Below are 24,638 nucleotides of genomic sequence, written 5' to 3' on the forward strand. Positions count from 1 at the left end.
TTCGAAATGGTTTCTCAGTTTGGTTCACTAGGCTACACAATCATGGGGAAGACTGCAGATCTGACAGTTGTCCAGAAGACAATCATTGACACCCTTCACAAGGAGGGTAAGCCACAAACATTCATTGCCAAAGAAGCTGGCTGTTCACAGAGTGCTGTATCCAAGCATGTTAACAGAAAGTTGAGTGGAAGGAAAAAGTGTGGAAGAAAAACATGCACAACCAACCGAGAGAACCACAGCCTTGTGAGGATTGTCAAGCAAAAATCAATTCAAGGATTTGAGTGAACTTCACAAGGAATGGACTGAGACTGGTGTCAAGGCATCAAGAGCCACCACACACAGACGTGTCAAGGAATTTGGCTACAGTTGTCGTATTCCTCTTGTTAAGCCACTCCTGAACCACAGACAACATCAGAGGCGTCTTACCTGGGCTAAGGAGAAGAAGAAATGGACTGTTGCCCAGTGGTCCAAAGTCCTCTTTTTAGATGAGAGCAAGTTTTGTATTTCATTTGGAAACCAAGGTCCTAGAGTCTGGAGGAAGGGTGGAGAAGCTCATAGCCCAAGTTGCTTGATGATTTGGGGTGCAGTGTCATCTGCTGGTGTTGGTCCACTGTGTTTTTTAAAAACCAAAGTCACTGCACCCGTTTACAAAGAAATTTTAGAGCACTTCATGCCTCCTTCTCCTGACCAGCTTTTTAAAGATGCTGATTTCATTTTCCAACAGGATTTGGCACCTGCCCACACTGCCAAAAACACCAAAAGTTGGTTAAATGACCATGGTGTTAGTGTGCTTGACTGGCCAGTAAACTCACCAGACCTAAACTCCCTAGAGAATCTATGGGTTATTGTCAAGAGGAAAATGAGAAACAAGAGACCAAAAAATGCAAATGAGCTGAAGGCCACTGTCAAGGAAACCTGGGCTTCCATACCACCTCAGCAGTGCCACAGACTGATCACCTCCATGCCACGCCGAATTGAGGCAGTAATTAAAGCAAAAAGAGCCCTACCAAGTATCGAGTACATATGTAGTAAATGAACATACTTTCCAGAAGGCCAACAATTCACTAAAAATGTTTTTTTGTTTTGTTTTGTTTTTTTTATTGGTCTTATGAAGAGGAATACGACAACTGTAGACAAATTCCTTGAGACGTCTGTGTGTGGTGGCTCTTGATGCCTTGACCCCAGCCTTAGTCCATTCCTTGTGAAGTTTACCTAAATTCTTGATTTGATTTTGCTTGACAAGCCTCTCAAGGCTGTGGTTCTCTCGGTTGGTTGTGCATGTTTTTCTTCCACACTTTTTCCTTCCACTCAACTTTCTGTTAACATGCTTGGATACAGCACTCTGTGAACAGCCAGCTTCTTTGGCAATGAACATTTGTGGCTTACCCTCCTTGTGAAAGGCGTCAATGATTGTCTTCTGGACAACTGTCAGATCAGCAGTCTTCCCCATGATTGTGTAGCCTAGTGAACTAAACTGAGAGACCATTTTGAAGGCTCAGGAAACCTTTGCAGGTGTTTTGAGTTGATTAGCTGATTGGCATGTCACCATATTCTAATTTGTTGAGATAGTGAATTTGTGGGTTTTTGTTAAATGTGAGCCAAAATCATCACAATAAAAGAACCAAAGACTTAAACTACTTCAGTCTGTGTGCATTGAATTTATTTAATACACAAGTTTCACAATTTGAGTTGAATTACTGAAATAAATGAACTTTTCCATGACATTCTAATTTATTGAGATGCACATATATATATATGTATATACTGCAGCGTAAACCACATTCGCACTTAAATTAATGCTTAAATGAAATAAAAGGTCCTAGACCATTGCTTAAGGGAATTTCAGACAGGCTGACAAATCTGCCATTTTCAAGATGTAAAAATCTCTGACCCAGTTTCAGAAATGGGTTCAGTAGGTGGGTTTATTAGGACCGCCAGGGGACCATGTGGTGTGAGAATCTGACTTACTGCAATAGCCTGGAGCCGCTCCTGCTGTGAAACTGATTCTGACATCCTGAAAAAGACAGAATATATATTAGGCTGGTCGATAGAACAATGGTTGCAAACAGAGGACAGATTTGCTTCCTGTTCTGGCATCTGGACTTTTTTAGCTATTTCGGTGGACTGAGTGTAAGATTACATAGTTGCTGGCTTCACGTCGGCGTATCGTAAATACAAGATGATCACAACCACACAACTCACCACCACAATGTTGTAATTACCAATGGGAAAATTTCCTAGAGCCCTGACTTTGAAGTGTTAATTAAGAATAACGATGGAAGCTTATTGCTATTTATTATTAAAGAAAAAATGAAAAATCACTTTGCATCATAACTATGACTGAAAATCACATTTTTAATTATGATATACGTGTATGTATGTTTTAGTTTCACTGATATACTTTTATAGTCTTAAATTAGATTTTATTGTAATATTTTCACTTTTTTGTGCTTGATAAAGACCTGGTCAAAAGGTTGCGCTGTTTGGGAAAATAAACTTGCATTGTGTGTATATATTATTTTTTCTTTGCTTAATATTTTCTGTATTCACTTTAATTTGAATTAAAGTTTTAGTAATTTAGAAATTTGGGTCCCACTTTATATTAGGTGGCCTTAACTTCTATGTACTTACATTTAAATTAATCATTTGATACAATGCACTTACTGTGCACATACATGTTTTTATATTGTACTTATAAATTTTAAAAAACCTGCATGTAATTACATTTGTAATTAATTTCTGTAATTATATTTATAATTAAACTGTTGACCGATTCCCTTTCACCTTAACCCACCCTCAAACCTACCCATACCACCAAACCTGCCCCTGACCTTATCCGTATCGCACCTCAATAGCAGCCACAGTGTTTTGCAATACAGTATGAACACAAGTACACTGTACATATTTTTTGATGTAAGTACATTAAGGCCACCTAATATAAAGTGGGACTGAAATTTGTAAATTAAAAAAAAAAAAGTTTATATTCATTTTTATTCATTTATTTGTTTATTTTACTTTGTTATTTGTTATAACCCATAACAATATATATAGATCGACAGATAGATAGATAGATAGATAGATACAGATAATTAAAATTATGAAAATATAATTACTAGATAGATTTCTATTCAATATGAAAGTGTGCCAACATTATTTTTCTTGTTTAATATTTTCTACTTTCACTTTAATTTTAGTTTAGTTTCACTGTCATTTATATTAGTTTTTTGTTTCTATTCATTTTTATTTATTTATTTGTTTTAGTTTTTTTTTAACTTAGTTATTTTAGTACTTCAAACTTACATTTTTGAACCAATAACAGTATATATCGACTGATCGATAGATGTATATTTAAAATTATTAAATTATAATTACTAGATAGATATCTAATCAATATGAAAGAGTGTGGACATTATTTTTTTTGTTTAATATTTTCTACTTTCACTTTAATTTAAGTTAAAATTTTATAATTTTTGATTTTTTTTTTAATTTTTACTTTTTACTAGGCTTATTTTTCATGTTTTTAATTCATTTTTATTTATTTATTTTAGTTTTTTTTTTTTTTTAACTTAGTTATTTTAAACTTCAAACTTACATTTTCTTTACCCATAATAGTATAGTATAGATAGATAGATAGATAGATTTAAAGTTTTGGTAATTTAGTCATTTTTATTAGTTTATATATATACATATATATATATATGTGTGTGTGTGTGTGTGTTTTTATCTGTTTATTTTTATCTGTTTATTTTTTTTTTTTTTTTTTTAATTTTAAAAGACTTTTTTAATAACACATAACCATATATAGAGAGAGATAGATAGATAGATAGATTTCTGTTCAATGTGAAACTTTTGTTTTGTTAGTGAAAATCTGGAATAGTCCAGAAATGTGACCTCTGAGACCTACAGAACAGCAGAAAGGAAATCTGTTAAAGGTCTCGAAAATAATAATGACTGCCAAGATGCAGGTTAAAATGGTACTTTCCCATAAAGCGAGAAGGGAACAGTTTGAGAAACGAGTCTGAGATTTGATTCCTGCTGAGTGTGATTGAGCAAGAGAAGAAAATATTCAGCTTTGGAGTGAAACTGCAAAAATTCCTCGTAAGGTTTGTGCAACTGATTCCAAGAAGAGCAGAAAATGGCTGAAGAACCGTGTTTAACGTTGACCACATCCTCTGTGGCTCAAGCGGGAGACACAAACGCCTGCATGAAGTTTTCCCTAATGACAAATTAAGTTTGTTTTCCAATCAGGAACATCCTCACTCAAATCATTCCCTCATTTCTTGTCCACACACACATTTCCTTGTTCATTCGCAAAAGGTCTTCCAGACAGTAAGATGGACCCCTGCTGACAGCCCCGTCTGCTGAAGGACACAGCTGTGGCGGCGGCCCCTTGAAAGCTGAGGTGAGATGCCGCCAGGGAAAAAAAAGAACACGAAGGCTGTTCTCCGACCCACTGCACTCACATTCCCATCCCCCCAACACGAGTAAAACACAACACCTGTACAAACAGCCTGTCAGAGGAACTGAACGGGTGACGCAGCAGCTGAGAGAGCAGTTAGTGCATGATGCTGAACCTGGCACACTATACTCCAACACTATGTGATTAGTCACACGTCCTTAAGGAAGGAAATACGACTGTCTGAATGATGTTTAAAGCTGATAATACAAACCTGAAGGCATATGAACCATAGAATCTGCCCTATGCTTTTTCTCTGAACTGTATTTGCTCTGAATAGTCAATCTCAGATATCCAAACCATCATTATGTATCTGGAAATACAATTTTCATCTAACAGGTTGAAAAATCCTATTTTTCATTCGTGCATGTGATTTCAGATGCATAAGGGTCTGCCTGTCAGGTCTGACTTCTGCATGGATCAGAAATGCTCACTCAGCAGAATTCACTTCCATATCCAGACAGACTGACACACAGCACAAAACACTGCAGTCCTCCAGCCGCCCCATAACACACTCCAGCATTAACCAAACAACTAAACGGATCAATATGCACACAAATATTTAATGCTCTTCTTGATGTTAAAAGCTTGACATTATACTCACAAAACTAACAAATAGCCATTACATTCGATGAATCTACGTGCACTCCGAGCAAACTGTTTTGTGTTGCGTCATGGGAATTTATTGTCCAATTTCTGACCAGTTTGAGATGATCATTCCAGATAACAGAAACGTACATCCTTAAGGGTGAACCAACTCTAGGCTAAAGCTAAAAGTAGCCAAATGTTAGTGTCATCTAATGACTATGCACATCGTAAACCCATCTTTTTAGGCACACTGAACTGTTTTTAACGTGATTACAATTTAATAAAAAAAAAACATTATTCACACAGTGAGAAATGTATTCAGAAAGAGAGCAAAGATCATTTGCATTGTCATTATTAAAGATCATGATCACTGACATTAGTCCAGTGTTAGTGATACAAACTCACAATTCTGACTTTTTTCTCTTCAAATTTATATCTCGTAATTATGACTTTTTTCTTGAAATTGCGAGTTTATATCTTGTAATTTTGACTTTTTTCTTGCAACTGCGAGCTTTTATCTCGTAATTCTGACTTTTTTCCAAAAATTGTGAGTTTATATCTTGTAATTCTGACTTTTTTCTCACAATTGTGAGTTTATATCTCGTAATTCTGATTTTTTTCTTGCAAATGCGAGTTTATATCTCGTAATTCTGACTTTTTTCTCGAAATTGCGAGTTTCTATCCTGTAATTCTGACTTTTTTCTCAAAATTGTAAGTTTATATCTCGTAATTCTGACTTTTTTCTCACAATTGTGAGTTTATATCTCGTAATTCAGATTTTTTTCTTGCAAATGCGAGTTTATATCTCGTAATTCTGACTTTTATCTCGTAATTCTGACTTTTTTCTCAAAATTGCGAGTTTATATCTTGTAATTCTGACTTTTTTCTCGTAATTCTGACTTTTTTCTCAAAATTGCAAGTTTATATCTCGTAATTTTGATATTTTTCTCGTAATTCTGACTTTTTTCTCGCAATTGTGAGTTTATATCTCGTAATTCTGACTTTTATCTCGTAATTCTGACTTTTTTCTCATAATTGTGAGTTTATATTTTGTAATTCTGACTTTTTTTCTTAAAATTGCGAGTTTATATTTTGTAATTCTGACTTTTCTCTCAAAATTGCGAGTTTATATCTTGTAATTCTAACTTTTATCTCGTAATTCTGACTTTTCTTTCAAAATTGCGAGTTTATATCTTGTAATCCTAACTTTTATCTCGTAATTCTGACTTTTTTCTCATAATTGTGAGTTTATATCTTGTAATTCTAACTTTTATCTCGTAATTCTGACTTTTCTCTCAAAATTGCGAGTTTATATCTTGTAATTCTAACTTTTATCTCGTAATTCTGACTTTTTTCTCATAATTGTGAGTTTATATTTTGTAATTCTGACTTTTTTCTCAAAATTGCGAGTTTATATCTTGTAATTCTGACTTTTTTCTTAAAATTGCGAGTTTATATCTCGTAATTCTGACTTTTATCTCATAATTCTGACTTTTTTCTCAAAATTGCGAGTTTATATCTTGTAATTCTGACTTTTTTCTCAAAATTGTGAGTTTATATCTCGTAATTCTGACTTTTATCTCGTAATTCTGACTTTTTTCTCAAAATTGCGAGTTTAAATTTTGTAATTCTGACTTTTTCTTAAAATTGCGAGTTTATATTTTGTAATTCTGACTTTTTTCTCGAAATTGCGAGTTTATATCTTGTAATTCTGACTTCTTTCTCGTAATTCTGACTTTTTTCTCAAAATTGCGAGTTTACATCTCGTAATTCTGATATTTTTCTCGTAATTCTGACTTTTTTCTCGCAATTGTGAGTTTATATCTTGTAATTTTGACTTTTTTCTTGCAATTGCGAGCTTTTTTCTCGTAATTCTGACTTTTTTCTCACAATAGTGAGTTTATATCTCGTAATTCTGTTTTTTTTCTTGCAAATGCGAGTTTATATCTCGTAATTCTGACTTTTTTCTCATAATTCTGACTTTTTCTCTTAATTCTTACTTTTTCTCTAATTGTAAGTTTATATCTTTTAATTCTGACTTTTTTCTCGCAATTGCGAGTTTATGTCTTGTAATTCAGATTTTTTTCTTGCAAATGCGAGTTTATATCTCGTAATTTTTTCTTGTAATTCTGACTTTTTTTCTCCCAATTCTTTTTTTTAAGATTTATTTTTGGCATTTTTGCATTTATTTTTGAAAGGACAGTATAGCAGTGAGAGAGGGGGGGGGGTGATGTCGGGAAAGATCCATGAGCCAGGACTTGAACTCGGGACGCACGGAGCACAATGGTGCTACATGTCGCCACGCTGCTCCCGATATACTGATTCTGCGAGAAGACAAAGTCAGAATTGCGAGAAAAATCTCAGAATTACGAGATATAAACTTGCTATTGCGAGAACAAAGAGAATTGTAAGGAAAAAAGTCAGATTTACGAGACATAAACTCGCAATTGCGATAAAAATTGTGAGGAAAATTTAGAATTATGAGATATAAACTCATAATTACAAGACTTTTTATCGCTATCTCACAATTCTGACTTAATAACTCGCAATTACCTTTTTTATTTTTTATTCAGTGGCAGAAATGGGCTTCTATAGCACTTTGGTGTGCAGGAATCAGCAGTCGAACGCACACACTCAACAAAAACCCAGGGTTTCAGCGATTACTCATCTGAACGCCTCTGATTGGCTACTGCGCTCAGAAACTTGAGTCGTGTGTGATCGCTTATAATGCACAACACTGTATAAACGCATAATAAGGAATATGATGCAATGAAACCAAAATTACATTAAGACGAACACAAAGAGTAGCAGAGAAAATACTGTACCAGACAGATCAAGCTCACTGTTTGCAATGCTCAAAATATGGAAAGAAAAATAAATAGCGCTGGTTTGTTTATACCAGTTACCAAGGAAATGCTATATCGCTGCTGCTGTCAGAGAGTGAGTTTGCATTTATAGCATAACTTCACAAATGAAAGTGAGTCAGACCACTCTGTTTTGCTTACAATCTTGAAATCATACAATCTAATTTAAATAAAAAATAACTGCTCGTGTTACATGTAACAGCTCCTAAATTTTTTAAGTTAGGAGCACAAGTGCTCCTAAAGAGAAAAGTAAGCGTAGAGCCCTGCATATTAGTGGACTGTAAGTCAGTGCTTACAATATCAACAGTGTCAGTGTGAAAATTGAAAAGGAGATGCAGTTTGTTAGCTTCACAAACAGAAAAAATGCTTCACAAAAAAAAAAAAAAAAAAAAAAAAAACCCTGTTTCCTACAAATCAGTTCAGTGAGAATCTGCCGCAGTGCTGGGTTCAGGGTTAGTAGGTCAGCATTGTCAGGCATAAAATGACACAATTTATACTTCACTGATTATTTTTTCTCTCTTTTTAAAATCTATATACAGTTGTAGATTCTGTGTAGTGGAGGCTCAGTCATCTGCAAAATGAGGGTCATATGTCTGGCTAATTTTCCTCCTGTCACATGCTTATCAGCCCCAGCTAGCACAAACAACAGCATGATCTCAGAGTGGGTCCGGTCAGCGCACCCCATACGCCAGCAGATTAGATTTTCTTTACTAGCTTAACACTTTAATAGCTGTCAACAGCACGTCCAAGTTGTCTCGTAATGTTATGTAAGAGCCGGTGATAGGGAAGCTACAAAAACTGCAAAGCTACTCAGTCAAGTTGCTCTTTTCAGTGAGTCACACTACAAGCAAAGAAGCTGAAGGAACTGACAGTACTAATCAATATAAAAAATATAAAGTAACTTATTTTAATTGTTGTTTCTGCAATTATTTTCAAATAACTGGTGTGATTTTTTGTCTTTCAGTTCTCCTCAATGTATTACTCTAAAATGTTTTTTAAGCGTCTTTTTGCTCACCAAGGCTGCATTTATTTGATTAAAAAATACAGTAAAAACAGCAATATTATGAAATATCATAGCAGTTTAAAAGTACAGTCTTCTATTTGAATATACTTTAAAATGTAGTTTATTCCTGTGATGCAAAGCTGAATTTTCAGCACCATTACTCCAGTCTTCAGTGTCACATGATCGTTCAGAATATGCTGATTTGCTTCATCGGCGTTGCTTTAAATCAACCACCGAAACATTAAGAAACATGTTCAGACAATACAAATCCACAAATGTTTCCACATCTGTATTTTATTCTCTTGGCCGCAATAGAAATTTCATTCTGAAAGGACCGGGCCATAAAAGGACATTATTGTTTCCTCAGGTATTTCAGTTTTTTTAGATGCTAAATTAATCACATATTTCACAAATTAAGTTGCTTTTGACATGCACCACTTGTTCGAAAAAACAGTCTGGAGAGAAGTAGGAATTCAGAGCATCTCTTTCACCCTAAAGAAATCACATCAGACATGCCAGAGAACTGAAACAGATGTTTTTCCACTCAATAAAGCAGCACCTCGTTTCGGCCAACACGGTCCCAATGCATTCTTTTAACAGATTCAGCAGTTAGATCATTTCATGTCTCTCAGCTGAGAGCAGGGATGTTTTGAGGTCGTGTGGATGAACAAGCGTCCTCCTGCAGTAAAAAAAGCAGGAGGCACAAAGAGCAGCTTTGAGACCCCATGACCGCTGCGGGAGTGTCCCGCAAACATAGAGACATTAAGAGGACTATTCAAGACACATTTTCACCAAAGTACTTATTTGTGGTCTACTGGGAAAATGGATCCAATTTCCTATCTGCCTTTCTTCAAAAATTAATTAAAAGCCCTTAAAAAACATCATTTCAAACATCATTTGTCCTGGAAGATTGTAGCTTTATTATTATTATTAATATTATATATATATATATATATATATATGTATATGTGTGTGTGTGTGTGTGTGTGTGTGTTATTCTTGTGAAAAAATTAGGACACCCTATTGAATTCCATGGTATTCTGTATCAGGACATCTTTTAAAAAAACTGGTCCTTGGCTGGTCTTAAAATTTCGAAATTAAAACCTCAGATGAACAACAACGTTGACAAATTTGAACAAAAATAAAATGAAAAAGTCATGTGTGACAAAGTTAGGACACCCTTACTGTTAACATTGGAATTAAGAGGGTAAATAACAGTCAAGCACTGCTAATCAAATACCTTTGATTAACTGATCATCAGCAAGTCTGAGCACCTCTATAAAAGCATAAGCTTTGGCAGTTTGCTGGTTTGGAGCCTTCAGGTGTGTGTTAACACAATGCCAAGGAGGTAAGACATCAGCAATCATCTTAGAGAAGCAATTGTTGCTGCCATCAATCTGAGAAGAGTAATACGGCCATTTCCAAACAATCTGAAGTTTATTCACAAGTGGAAGACATTTCAAACAGACACCTCTCCTTCAAGAAGTCTACGTCCCAGAGAATTCACCCCAAGATCAGGCCGTGTAAAGCTCAGAGAAATGGCAGACAACCCAAAAACTACACCTCAGACTCTACAGGCCTCAGTTAACATGTTAAATGATAAAGTTCATGACAATACCATTAGAAAAATATGGGACAAAAATGGCATGTTTGGAAGGCTTGGCAGAAGAAAGCCTCTTCTGTCTAAAAAAAAAACATTGCAGCATGGTTTAGGTCTGCAAAGTTGCATCTAAACAAAACACAAGTCTTCTAGAATAATGTCTTTTGAACAGACGAGACCGAAATGGAGACGTTTGGCCATAATAAACCTAAAGAGCATTTCAGCACAAACACCTCATACCAAAACACAAGCATGCTGGAGGAGGGCTGATCATTTTGGGCTTGTTTTGTAGCCACAGGACCTGGGCACCTCACAGTCACTGAGTTGGCCATGAACTCCTCTGTATATCAAAGTATTCTAGAGTCAAATGCGATGGCATCTGTCCGACATCTAATGTTGGGCCAAAATTGGGTCATGCAACAGGACAATGATCCCAAACACACCAGCAAATCTACAACAGAATGGCTGAAAAGAAAAGAATCAAGGTGTTGCAATAGCCCAGTCCAAGTCCAGAGCTCATCCTGACTCAAATGCTGTGGTGAGAGCTGTGCATAAGCAAATGCCCACAAACCTCAATAAACTGGAGCAATGTTGAAAAGAGGAGTGGTCCAAATTCCTCCAGAACAATGTGAGAGACTGATAAAGTCACACAAAAAATGAATGCTTCAAGTTATTGCTGCTAAAAGTGGATCTACAGGCAGCTGAATTATAGGGTGTCCTAACTTTGTCACACATGGCTTTTCCATCTTGGCTTTATTTTTGTTAAATAAACAATGACACAGTGTGATATGTCATGTGATGATGTTTATCTGAGGACTTATTTTCCAAATTTTAAGACCTGCCAAGAACCAGATAATTTTTTATTATGTCCTGATACAGAAAACCATGGAATTCAATAGGGTGTCCTAGCTTTTTCACATGACTGTGTATATATATATGTTTTTTTTACTCAGATATTTCTGTTTCTATATAAAATAATTTATTTTAACTTCAATTTATTTTATTTTCCATTGCTTGCCAAGACAAATGTTCCCATTTTCATGTATTCATTTATTTATTTAGTTTAGTTTAAGGTTTTAATCTAATATTTAAATTTTATTTTATTTCAGCTTTATTTCAGTTAACGAAAATCATTTTGATAGTTTTAAATTTAGTATGTAGTAAACTATAACTCTGTTTCAGCAATTCAATCTTTGTGGTTACCTTGCAAATTACTAAAAATTAATTGTTAGTAATCCTAAAATGCTACTGTATATTATTTCAACATTAATTCTAAAATTTACAATTTTATTTTTAATTATAATTGACTATAATTTGAAAAGATAACAACATTTTTGTAGTAGGACTCCAATATCATAGACTTTTTAATTAACAAATAATTTAATTTTATTTAAATTCTTTTTTTTTGTTTTAATAAAAAATATTAACTAACGACATTTAACTTTTAACTTAAACGTATTTTATTTTGGTTATTTGCCAAGGCAAATTTTCTAAGTTTTAGGTTTTAATTTAATATTTATATTTTACTTTATTTCAGTTAATGAAAATCATTTTAATAGTTTTAGATTTAGTTAACAATAACTCTGTTTCAAACACAATCACACTCTTTGCAGTTACCTTGCAAAATTAATTATTGTTACTAATCCTAAAATGCTACAGTACATTATTTCAACCCTTATAAAAAGTAATTCTGACATTTATAATTTTATTTTTAATTATAATTGACTATAATTTGAAAAATTACAAACTCCAATATCATACTTTTTAATTAAAAAATAATTTTAATTCTTTAATTTTAATGTTTTTAAATGAACTAAAGAATGTAATAAAAAATATTAACTTGCTTTCATTTTTATTTCTATTTTTTTTTTTTTTACTTTTAACATTTTTTGAGGTAAACTTTACAGAATTAAAGAATAAAGTACAAAAATGACAAATTATGGACTTAACTACCAAATATCATTGCATATTTTTATACTTTCAATTAAATAAGATAAGTTCAGTGCCCATTTAACTACAAGTAACAATTAATGGGGAAACAGATGAAATAATTTCCTGAGAATGACTCGAGGATCGTGAGAGTTAATGTCAACAAAACATAACAAATGTTCAATCAACACACAAATGTTCAATCAAATAAACAACACAAATGAAGTCAGTCGGCATCCCAGCAGCAGAATCCGCCTAATGATCCATGCTCCCATAATGACCCTACAAAACTAATAACCGTAACTCAGTAAAACTCACTTAAATGTCAGGGCTAACTATTTCGATGCCCTGAGATTATTCGTTTAACCTTTACTAGTGCTGCTTGTAGTGGAGAGGAGAAGGATGGAGGCCTCCAGGCTTCACAGGTGATATTTTAAAACATTTGTAATCATCAAATCTATTCCCCCAGATTTGTCACGTCTACTGTCTAAAGATTTCCAAAGACAATTCAGCCTATCACTGCCAAAGAAATTAAATGCTTAGCCTGAACTCAGACTTTATAGACTGACTCTGATTTATAGTGCAAGTTTAACCCATGTGCACAGCCTCACATACAGAATAAATGTGCCTGTGTGTTTTGCACTGAAATTAAAGGGAATGCTCATCCAAAAATAAATGTCATCATTTACTCACCCTCATGTTGTTCCAAACCTGTATGACTTTCTTTATTCTGTGGAACACATTAGAAGATATTGTGAAAAATAGGGCTGTCACTAACTATTGTTTTGGTAATTAAGTGATTGATTATTCTGACAATTAAATGAGTAATCAGATAACTTAATAATAAAAATAAATAAAAAATAGACCTCAGTGAAAAATATGCTTTAAAATGACTTATAATACACATATAATAGCAATAATAATTAGTTCAAATAAAATATAAAAATATCAGTATATGGCTTTATTGAACAAAACAGTTAAAATAAATAATGTAATAATCATAGAATCATAACTTTACATTAAAGGAGAAGTCCACTTCCAGAACAACAATTTACAAATAATTTACTCACCCCCTTGTCATCCACGATGTTCATGTCTTTCTTTCTTCAGTCGTAAAGAAAATATGTTTTTTGAGGAAAACATTTCAGCATTTTTTCTCCATATATAGATTTTGAACTTCCAAAATGCAATTTAAATGCGGCTTCAAACGATCCCAAATGCGGTTGTAAATGATCCTGCACGTCCTGATTTTGCTGAGTTAGATGTGTTCCTGGGTCAGCATATTTTGTTGACCCTGGAACAACATTTTAATCCAAAATTTTAATCTTGACCACATCCCTACACCTAAACCTAAACTTACCCATGAGTAATCCCTAAAATCAGAGGAAATGATAGATGAATGACACTAATGTACAGCCACCAAATACTGATTGTAAGCCTAAACTTCACAAAAATTATAAACTGTTTTTACGGATCTGATTGGTTAATCACAATGTTGTTCCAGGGTCAACAAAGATGTTGATCCAGGAACACGGCGTACTTGGAAAAATCAGGTTCTGCAAACGATCCTAGTCGAGGAAGAAGGGTCTCATCTAGTGTAACTATCGGTTATTTTCATTAAAAAAAATACTATTTATATGTTTTTTAATGTCAAACGCTCGTCTTGTCTTACTCTGCCTGGACTGTTTTTGTTCCTATTTATGACAGTTAGGGAATGTCGGAAAACTCCCATCTCATGTTCTCCCTCAACTTCAAAATCGTCGTATATCACTGTTTTACCTTTTTTGTTAAGGGTGTTTGATCTTTTTTGCACGTTCACTTTGCAAAGACTGGGTCGGTACTTCAGCAGCGATGTAGGATGATTTTGAAATGATTTTTGAAGTTGAGGGAGAAAATATGGTCAGAGTTTTTCGACATACCCTAACTGTCTTGAGCCAGAATACACAGAGTTCAAGGACTGCAAGGCAAGATGAGCGTTTGAGATTAAAAAGTATTTAAATTGTATTTTTTTTAATGTAAATAACCGATCGTTTTGTTAGATAAGACCCTTCTTCCTGGCTGGGATCGTTTACAACAGCATTTGGGATCGTTTAAAGCCGCATTTAAACTGCCCTTTGGCAAGTTCAAAATCGGGGCACCATATCAGTCCATTATATGGGGGAAAATGCTGTAATGTTTTCCTCAAAAAACATAATTTCTTTACAACTGAAGAAAGAAAGACATGAACATCGTGGATGACAAGGGTGTGAGTAAATTATTTGTAAATTGTTGTACTGGAAGTGGAGTTCTCCTTTAACGTACATTGTGTAATATAACAAATGACTGCAGAGGACCCCAACGGGGCGATCTAATCCTTGTGTAATATTGACTAAACAACATTTAAGTCAAATGTCCACTTAAATCTTTAATATTTACCATTTCTTTACAACATAAATGCTATAGTCATTGTAATTTCATAAAAATGTGGACATCAAAATGTGTAAACTCAGAGTGAGGGTTTAAATTTTATTTTGAAATCGAGATTGACCATTTAGCGCATTGAGAAAGTTAATCTAGTGATGTGTTCTCCTGTGTTGTGTAGGTTTATAAATGATTTACCTTATAAATATGATGAAATGGTGCACATTGGAGTGGTGCAAACGTTATAATAATGGAGACGTTTTGAGATGCACGTAACCTACACACATATAAATAAAGCGCATATTTACCTGAATCGCAGCCTTTGTGCATTCACAATAGCACTATGCTTTAGTATGATCTTTAAATGGCTTTAATATTTCGTGCAGCCTTAGAAAACGGTCTATTAATGCTTCTCATGGATTCTCATCTGTGGAATGCGGCACTTCCATTCATCGACATGGTCAAAATGCAATCGAGGATTTTTTTATAATCGAGTACTCGAATTTAATCAAGGAATCATGACAGCCCTAGTAAAGAATGTCAGCAACCAAACAATTGATGGACCCTACTGATTCCCACAGTATGGCAAAAAAGTATGGACTTAAATGTCTACCATCAGCTGTTTGGTTACCCACATTCTTCAGAATATCTTCTTTTGTGTTCAGCTCATACAAACTCATACAAATTTGAAACAAGTGGAGGGTGAGTTTTTGGGTGAACTATCCCTATATGGGTGGAATACACTAAACGATTTTTGATGACTGAAATCAACACTGTTCTGTCCAGGGAAACAGGCACGTCCCTGTGGATTTCCTCGTGAACCGTTCAATGAACTGAACTGAAAGAACACTGTCTAATTTATACGACCTCGCCCCATATTGTCAGTAAAGGGTGTCAGCCATGAGCGATAAATACGATAAGCTCCTTTCACACTGACGGTGAATAACAAAACGGACAGGATGCGAGGAGCAAAGGATATGTTTGTTTTAAAGCATGGTGGGAAGGGTTTCCCTTTTGCTTTTTTAAACTAGTTCAGTTCTCGATTTTCTTCATCTTCCTTCTTTGAGGAACCCTGACCAAGCAGTTTCAGGCCTGTTCATTAGGGTTCAGCTCAGACATGGAGTCTGATGAATCCTTTGAAGCTTCCCAGCATTCCTCAGCACATGTGGCAGAAATCAGCACTTCACAAGGACGACAGTGGGGAAATGGTACGCATGCTGAGTTTCAAAGCAACATCAACAGGAACTGACGTGACCATCAACCTTCTCACCGAAGCCTGAGGTTAATAACGCTCCATTTATTGAAAAGGAAAACAGCAGCTTTAGCATTCTCAAATTTCACCAGACCTGCATTGGACATAAAAATGCAACACACCATACCTAAAATACACAATAGGTTCATCCATACAATTACCACCGCATTTTTTGTCAGCTAAAAGCAGCTCAGATCATATTTCAAGGAAGATATTTTCATTGTGCCAATAAAACAGCGCCTAATTTCATCCTTCCCCGAATGGATTGGTCATTTATGGGGTTTCAGACAGACCCCTGCGAGTCGCTAATGGAGAGGCATGTGTCATCCGATATGGGCAGGGCCTTTCATTCAGATTCCAGGAGCAACTGTCAGCCCACCCCTCATCTCTCTCCCTCTCTCTGGTGGACTACATTAGAGTAATTAAGTCTGCCGGCAGTTGTCTCTGCTCCTCTAGCTAAAGCCCCAGTCATGATGTATGTATCCTCTTGGTTTCAAAGAGGGAAACAGGATTCTCAGTGCATGGATTATTAGGCTGTTTCACATATCATTACAGCTCGCTGCATGCTTACAGAAATCAGTCCGACAGAAATCTTTATTTGAAGTTGATCCTTATTTTAAGATGGCACTGAATCAATTAAAATCTCTACTCATTATCACTGTCTAAAGTCTGCATTAAATGGGAATTCTGTTTTCTAAATGCATCTTAATGCTTTTATTGTGAACAATTCATCCATGTATGTTTTATTTTTAAAAAATGTTTTGACCTTGTCATAATCAAAATGTCATAATTTAATTTTCCAGCATTGACAGATTTCTCCAATCTGCTTAAACCCCGCCCTTTTTTACAATTTTCCGCAAGCTTATATTTATATTTGCCTCCATCCCATCAACAACTGATGAACAAAACCAAGTCCCACCCTACATTTTTTCTACATTTTTGATAATCAGTTTCATTCAGTTGTATGTCACAATTCAGAAGAAATTATCTCAACATTTTTTCAAGTATAAAGCATTACACAAGGGGCAACTTGTGCGAAGTTTAATTCCATTTAAAATATATTAAAATGTTACAATTAACTCTAGTTGTATTGCTTACCAGTGCAAGTACCAGTGCAGCAAATGAAGTTAGAAATTCAGACAAATTCACCACAATTCAGTATGCATATGATTAGTAAAAAGAAAATTATTTAAAACCTAATCACCTAATTAGTTTAACTTATTCTTGAAAGCAATGCGAAAATATAAATTTCAAATGAAAGTGGAGTTGTTGTTCGATTTGGCTTTTAAAAGAACATCTGCATTTTTCTCTTGTTACAGTATCCACCTTTATTTTGCAAAACAGAAGCAAGCCTTTTTCTTTGATTGTGCATCCTCCGATTAATTCGCTGCTATAAGCAAATAGCTACAAGACTAAAAAAGTGCAGTAAATGGTAATATTTCCACTACAAACCAGTGTTTATGATTATGATAGCAAATTAAAATAATATTATAGGAAATACCAGCTTGCAATATCAAGCAAGCAGCATTAACAAACTGTTTCGAGACTTTTGCATTTATGTTTATTATTATAGTAAATTAAATTAGCATTATAGCACAGCATAAGAAACTGTTTTGTACAGCTAAAATAACCGGAAACAGATGACACCGGAAGCCTGGCACATTCGAGTTAAATGGCTGCATGCGCTCTTAGGTTAAAAAGGTGTATCCACATCATTCTTTAATGTGGAAGTAAGCTTATGGGTGAGACTTTTGGGTTAGTAACAGCTATAGAGGGTTTGCACTTACATCACGATTTGGTCAGTTACCCGGATACGCGACCATATTGGCTATACTCGGATGTAAACAACAGCATGGATTGCACGTGTAAATATACTACTGAATACGTTGTTCTGCTAATTCATGCTGTCTAAACCACAGAAAAAATGTGCAAGCTGCTAAATCATGCAGAGAAGGATGTAAGCAGGAAAGAGCACAATATTTTGACAAACTAAAGTTAATAGGTGGTAATAGGTACATATGAGCAATATTAATTAAGATTTTAGCCCAGTGTTTTACCTACACTGTAAAAAACAATTTGTTGAGTCAACTTAAAATAATTTGTAACCTGGCTGCCTTAAAATTTTAAGTTCAGTCAACTAAAAAAAAAGTTTATTCAACTTGAAATGTTAAATTATACTAAGTGACAACTTAGATATTTGAGTTGAATCAACTTAAAATTTTAAGGCAGCTGGGTTACTTACCCATCTGTTAAGTTTAGCAGACACAAATATCTAAGTTGTTACTTAGTACAACTTAACATTTGAAGTTGACTAAACTTATTTTAGTTGACTGAACTTAAAATTTTAAGGCAGCAGGGTAACAAATTATTTTAAGCTGACTCAACAAATTGTGTTTTTTTATTTTTTACAGTGTACCTGAACGAAGATGATAAAAATAAACACTAACGCTGTCAAGATTCTTGCCCTGGAAATCCTGGTTCAGTTTGGCCAACCACAAACGCCTTTTGTTACTCATACAGTGCTTTGCATTATTCACCTTGATTTGTTACAACTTTTGTCAGTCTATAGTGCTCCAAATGTTTTTCCCGGTCCAACCGATTAGTACAGCCCAAAACATGACAATAATTGACCATTTTCAGATAATCAGCAAAATATGCAAGTGTCGTTCAGTTTAGTGGCATTGTTTACGTTCAGAGCTGCAAATATGGGCAACTGATGAAGTGTTGTGAGAAAAATGTTGTAGGAAAATAACGATAAGAATAATATGACACTGTTTGCACTACAAACCAATGTATTCATAATTAAGATAATACATTAAATAATATGGTAAGACACACTAATTTGCAACATCACGCGGCAAAAAGAGCTATTTTGTACAGCTAAAATTAGCTGTACGCAGATGACACCGGAAGCCAGACCCATAAAATTTACAAATGGCCGCGGCAACTCTTACAGGAGAAGTAAGGTGGATAGAGGGAAATATAAAATCCGAAGTGGAGTTTGCGCACAGTGATGCGTTCTAAAGAGGGAACTCTCTAAGTCCATTCCATTGGTATTCAGTGCTCCAGACCGGATTCTATTTTGTGCCAATTGCTTGTTTACAGGCGAAGCTAACGTTACTGTTTTGGCTTCTTTTCATTCACTTTTTAGTTTTTGAAGAAGAAATACAAGAAAAAAAACGGATTTCTCTCTTAAACGTAAGTTACTCGATAATACGTACCAGGGGCGTTTCTAGGATTTTAAAACATTCGGGGCTGGTGCCAAAACATCAGGGGCTAGTGGTAGTGGGTGGGAGCTCACATCATGCTCAATAAGATTTTGTTTGACACAAGTGGTTGAACCTGGATCCTTCTAGGTGGGTCTGGGGGCATTAAACCGGGTGTTAAAGACCTTGTCACACTATTAACAATAGTAAATAGTAATCACTGCAAATAGCAAACATATCCAAGTATTATAACAAAATTATAACATTACAAAAATATGTTAGACAAATAAAATAATACATTTGAAAATGTATTTATAACTGTAACATATATATAGTTGGATGCAAAAATAGGGCCCTATTTTTTTTCCCCAAATTCCATTTTATTTTTTATTTTTTTTTCAAATTCTGTTTTCTGTTTTCATTTTTCTGGTCTTCTTTTTAATGGTTAAATTACCGTCAATTTATCAAAAGTTAGGAAAAATTACATGTTTAGGACCCTATGAAATGTTTAACTTTTTTCTCACTTTACGTTTTATTGTTACCAAATATGTTTTAGCATGTCTGTTTATTTGAATGCATAAAAACAACTTTTATTTATTTTTACATGCCTTATGGAATTCTGTGTTGTGTATTTTTCTGGTTATCAGATGAAGGTATAAAATATTGATTTAATTGATCTTTTAATGAAAATTATTAAACTATTTACTATTAAAATGTAAAACATGGAAGAAATATTGTGTTAAAAAAATATATACATTTTTATTAATTAATAGTAGTAGTAGTACGTAGCACGTATATTATACTGAATGATGAATAAAGTTAAACCGAACTTTTATTTTGACGGGTTGCCGACTTGCCGTGAATACTTTTAAATTTCTGTGTATATATTTGACGCTTGTTTTACTCAAATGAAACAGTGAAATGCTCATGAAGTGACTCTCAGAGCAGTTCTGGAGATGTTGTTAATGTATTTACGCCCTCATTTAGTGAAACGGCAGACGCTGAAATGACTGCGCGTGTCAGTATTACACGTATAGAAAACGAACTCGCGCATCCGCGCCGTTCATTCATAAAAAGACACGCAGAACATGCAGGATTCATATTTAAATAGTCTTTTGCGGCATAATATTTACAGATACGAGTCCATATCGCGACTTGATTTAAGTTTATGACCAACTTTTGATTAAATCATTCAAACTTTGTCAAATTCCATGGAAATCATAGGGCCATACAAAAAAACATTCGGGGCTGGAGTAAAAACTTTCGGGGCTCGAGCCCAGAATGATTAGCCCTAGCGACGCCCCTGAATACGTACTAGTCTGTATGACTTCTGTTGTCACAGTCGTGCTGTAGTGCTCAATATCAGCACGACTGATTAGTGGCCTCTTGCCTATTTCGTGGTTAAATACAGTACGCGACACTGTACACAGACACACATATCAGAGGAATAGCATTTTGTGTAACTAAGTACCTCAACGAGTAAAAAAAGACGAGCTGTTCCTAAATTAGGCATGTAAACAACTGCACGGAGTGTCAAAGCCATGAAGGAGAAACCTATTTCTGTCAGCATAGAGCGCATGTGTGCTGGATGCTGCTCACCGCTGGATGTCATACCGTTATCCGCTGTACCAACCACGGCAAAATCTAGCAATAAAACAATATGCGTTTTAACATGAAAAATACAGCCTTATTTTAAAAACACCGTTTACATGTGCTCTAGATAGCCAACGCGATCTCTGTATATGAATTGCAAGAGAAGAGCAGAGCTTGGGATGTTTTGCAGGTGTGGCTCCGTTCACTCATTATAAGGGCCAGCGGCACACTGGCCTGCCCACTGAATGAAAAATAGTTGCTATACTCACTCCATAGTGTCCCAATGCTGTTTCCCTCAAATTTAAGGTGAATTCTCCCGGGTGAAGTGTTTGTCTTTTTTTCTCAGAGGCGCAGCACCATCAGTGTCAGCCCTGTGTCTTCTCCCTGTGCGTGTGCAGTGAGACCGGGAGCTGCTGCTGCTGGCGTCCCTCCCCTGAATCTGCCTCTCTCTGCCTTATGATCAGACCAGCGCAACCCGGAAAATACAGTCCGCGTCCGTGTCAACGAGCTCTAAAGGTATTTGCAGTGTAACGTCTCTTCATGAGCTTTCCGTGAGTGTCGGGTTTCTCAGAGATCTGTGATTTGTATGTATGCGCGTCTAATGATGTTTTATATTAAAGGATATTTGGCCCAGTCTGATAATGAAAGGGGTGGTTTGTCCTCCCCTAATGGACGTAGAAGGTACTGCGAGTCTGTAAGTGTGCGTTGACATCTTGCAAATCATTGTCAGAATATTTAATGATGTAAATGAAGATAGAGATTCTGTTGATTTATATCAAAACTCCCAACCAGGGTTATTATAGTTAACTAAAATTAAACCCATAAAAACATGTACATTACTTGAAATAAAAAAAAACTTTAAGTATATATATATATATATATAATTATTATTATATTATTTGTATTTATTATTTTATAAAATTCAAACTATGATTTTTTTATTATATATATTTATAATACAAATAATAATAGTTAAACATTTTAACAGAAATGATTATAATATATAAAATATACTTTTCTAATCATTTGTATTTATTATTTTATAAACTTTTATTTCAGCTAGTTTCCAAAGGCAGTTTAGTTTCCATTTTAGTTTCTTTTGATGTACTTAAAGAAACAAATATCAATAAAAATGAATTTTAAAAACTATATAGATATATTTAAAAATGATAAAAACACACAACAAAATGGTTGAATCTTTAACTAAAATTAACATGAAAGCAGAAAATGTAAAAAATAAATAAATAAATAAATAAAATAAAATCTAATTCAGAATATAAACCAAAACTCAGTGATACAATTCTTCCAATTTGGCTTTAGAAAATGTACTATTCACTATAAAATTATATTAGCAATCTGTTCTGAATTTGTTTAAATACAGTTTGTTTGTTTGTTTGTTTATTTATTTATTTTTTACATACAGCTGTTTTTTTTTTTTTTTTTTTTTTAAAGAAGAAATATGATTATTCCTGTTTCTGTAACCTCTTTAACCTTTTCATTTTTCATTAAAAAGTCAATTATAGTAACATAATCCAATGCACTTCTGCTGCAAAAATGATTGAATGCCACATTAACTTTTCAACCCTTTAATTAAGTAGAAGAAATAATATTCCTTGTGTAACTGCATGTATAGTTCTGCCCATAATTATTCATGTAACCTTGCAGAATTGGAAATGTGCACAAATATTTATGCACAAACTATTTATATGTAATAATATGTGATGCATACAATTTGCCAAAAACATAATTTATGGAGTCTGCTCTTCTCAATGTATGCAATAATACATATAACATAATCTAAATTATTTATATAAATTTAAAAAACAAAAATGACATAAAAAAAAACATTTACTTTACATTTAATTTTTATTTTTACTTCATATAAAAATATTATTTATTTATTTATTTACATTAATTTACTTTACATTTAATTTTTATTTTTAGTCAATTTAAAAATATTATTTATTTATTTATTATTTAAAAAATATTCTTAGCTGTATAACAATTTGAGCGGCATAAATATTATATATACTAAAATAAATAAATAAATAAAAATATGTTTAAATTAATTAAAAATATAAAAGTAAATTGAATGATAAATGAATGTACAAAAAAAAATTCCAGTGATTATTTAACGTATGTTACGGTGTACACTGAGGAGAGTTAGACTCCATAAGTTATTATGTTATTAACAGATTATATCATGCATTTGACACATTATGACAATCTGTGGTGTACTTCTTTCAGCACACTGCTGCTGGGTTTTGTTGTTGTGTGTCGTGTAGGCAGCCTGTAGATGGAGTACATGACCAGCTCTTTCTGTCCATACATTACCATAGGACCTTATTATAGAACTCTGAGTTTGTTAAATAGGTGATAACCCACTGGAAATGTATAAATCAATAAAATACATACACACTGTTAATAAGTTGAGCACGATTTTGTCCTCCACACCAACTCGGCTTTCTGAAATGTATTCAGAGCAAACACGGTCAGAAAATCTCTTAGTCACTTTTATTTTGGAAGCAGCAAGATAATGGCTTGTTTAACACGGTGGGCATGTTTTCTTCTCTTTTGAGAAGGAAGGATTCCAGCCCACACAGCTCCACCCTGATGCTCCTGCAGCCAGTCCTCACGCAGACTCTTCGGCAGCCTGTGCACGGAGCCGCCTCACTGGCCTGCCAGTTGCCGTGGTAACTTGACATGTCTCCATTTGCTGTGATCAATGGAAATGTTGCCGTCGCAGGGGATTGGAGCGCTGCCAGCTCTCTCGGAGTGCGGCGTAACTCTCTCTCCCTCTCGCTCTGACACGGGGAAGACACAAAGGAAGAAATGGAGGCAGGGTGGAGGTGGGTGTGAAATGCAATCTGGGTGGTTTCTTGGCCTCTGCGGTCAGGGTCAAATGATCGCTCATGAGGCAGATCATTTCATTTGAGTGCTCTGGTTCTGTGATAACACAAAACAATCAGATTGAGCGTTGTGAAATTAGGGATTTTCCTCAAATCATCAGCCATCCAGATTTTGCTGAGTCTCAGTTTCTGTCAGGAGGAGAGGGGGCTGAAATGGCTGCGGTGTGTGTTTGAGGAGGTTTTGATGCTGTCTGTCAGGCCAACAGTGTGTATTGAAAACCCTTTTTGAAGTCAGGTTTGAGGTATTATGTGTTTTCCAATAGATCTGCAAACATGACTAGAGTGAAATTTAAGGTGGCATGCTTACATAAGACACTGTCTAGTGATTATCGCATATAGAGGACAGTAATGAGTCTGCAGTCATCAGTTCACATGCAAGCCTGAATATTTTAATTGTAATGGAAGATTTTACAGAGAATATTTAGCTGTATATAATTTGACAGCAAAAGCACTGTAAAGTGGTAGTCTTGGTCCTGGGGTTCCTGCAGTCCGCAAGACAGACAGATATTAAAAAATATTCAAAGAAATGAAAATACATATTTGTGACCCTGGACCACAAAAACAGTCATAAGGGTCCATTTTTCAAAATTGAGATTTATATATCATCTGAAACCTGCAGAAATAAGCTTTCTATTGATGGTTTGTTAGGACTGGACAATATTTAGCCAAGATATAGCTGTTTGAATATATGAAATCTGATGGTGCAAAAAAAAAAAAAAATCAAAATTGAGAAAATATTGAGAAAATTATGGGATAATTTTTGTGCCAATAAGAATGAACGTAACTTTATTAAACTGAAGGTAACTTTCCAAGAAACAATCAAAAATATGCCACTGCA

At 34.5% G+C, this 24,638-nt stretch overlaps 1 protein-coding gene across 3 annotated transcripts in view; it reads right to left on the bottom strand.

Annotated features, from left to right (window-relative positions):
• The window catches only part of palm1a (paralemmin 1a), a 53,978-nt gene extending 32,433 nt beyond the window's left edge, over positions 1-21,545 (bottom strand). Inside the window, exons 1-2 of one of the 3 annotated variants that reach the window (XM_051122659.1) lie at positions 21,161-21,545; positions 1,969-2,014 (exon numbers count right to left, since the gene is read on the bottom strand). In XM_051122659.1, the coding sequence (XP_050978616.1) occupies positions 1,969-2,014; positions 21,161-21,165 (51 nt within the window). In that variant the 5' untranslated portion in view covers positions 21,166-21,545. The remainder of the gene's footprint in view (positions 1-1,968; positions 2,015-21,160) is intronic. The other 2 variants (XM_051122660.1, XM_051122662.1) reach the window with 2 other exon arrangements.
• Between the last annotated feature and the right edge of the window lie 3,093 nt (positions 21,546-24,638).

This window comes from Labeo rohita, chromosome 11, assembly GCF_022985175.1.
Source record: "Labeo rohita strain BAU-BD-2019 chromosome 11, IGBB_LRoh.1.0, whole genome shotgun sequence".
In the NCBI taxonomy this organism is placed as follows: domain Eukaryota; kingdom Metazoa; phylum Chordata; class Actinopteri; order Cypriniformes; family Cyprinidae; genus Labeo; species Labeo rohita.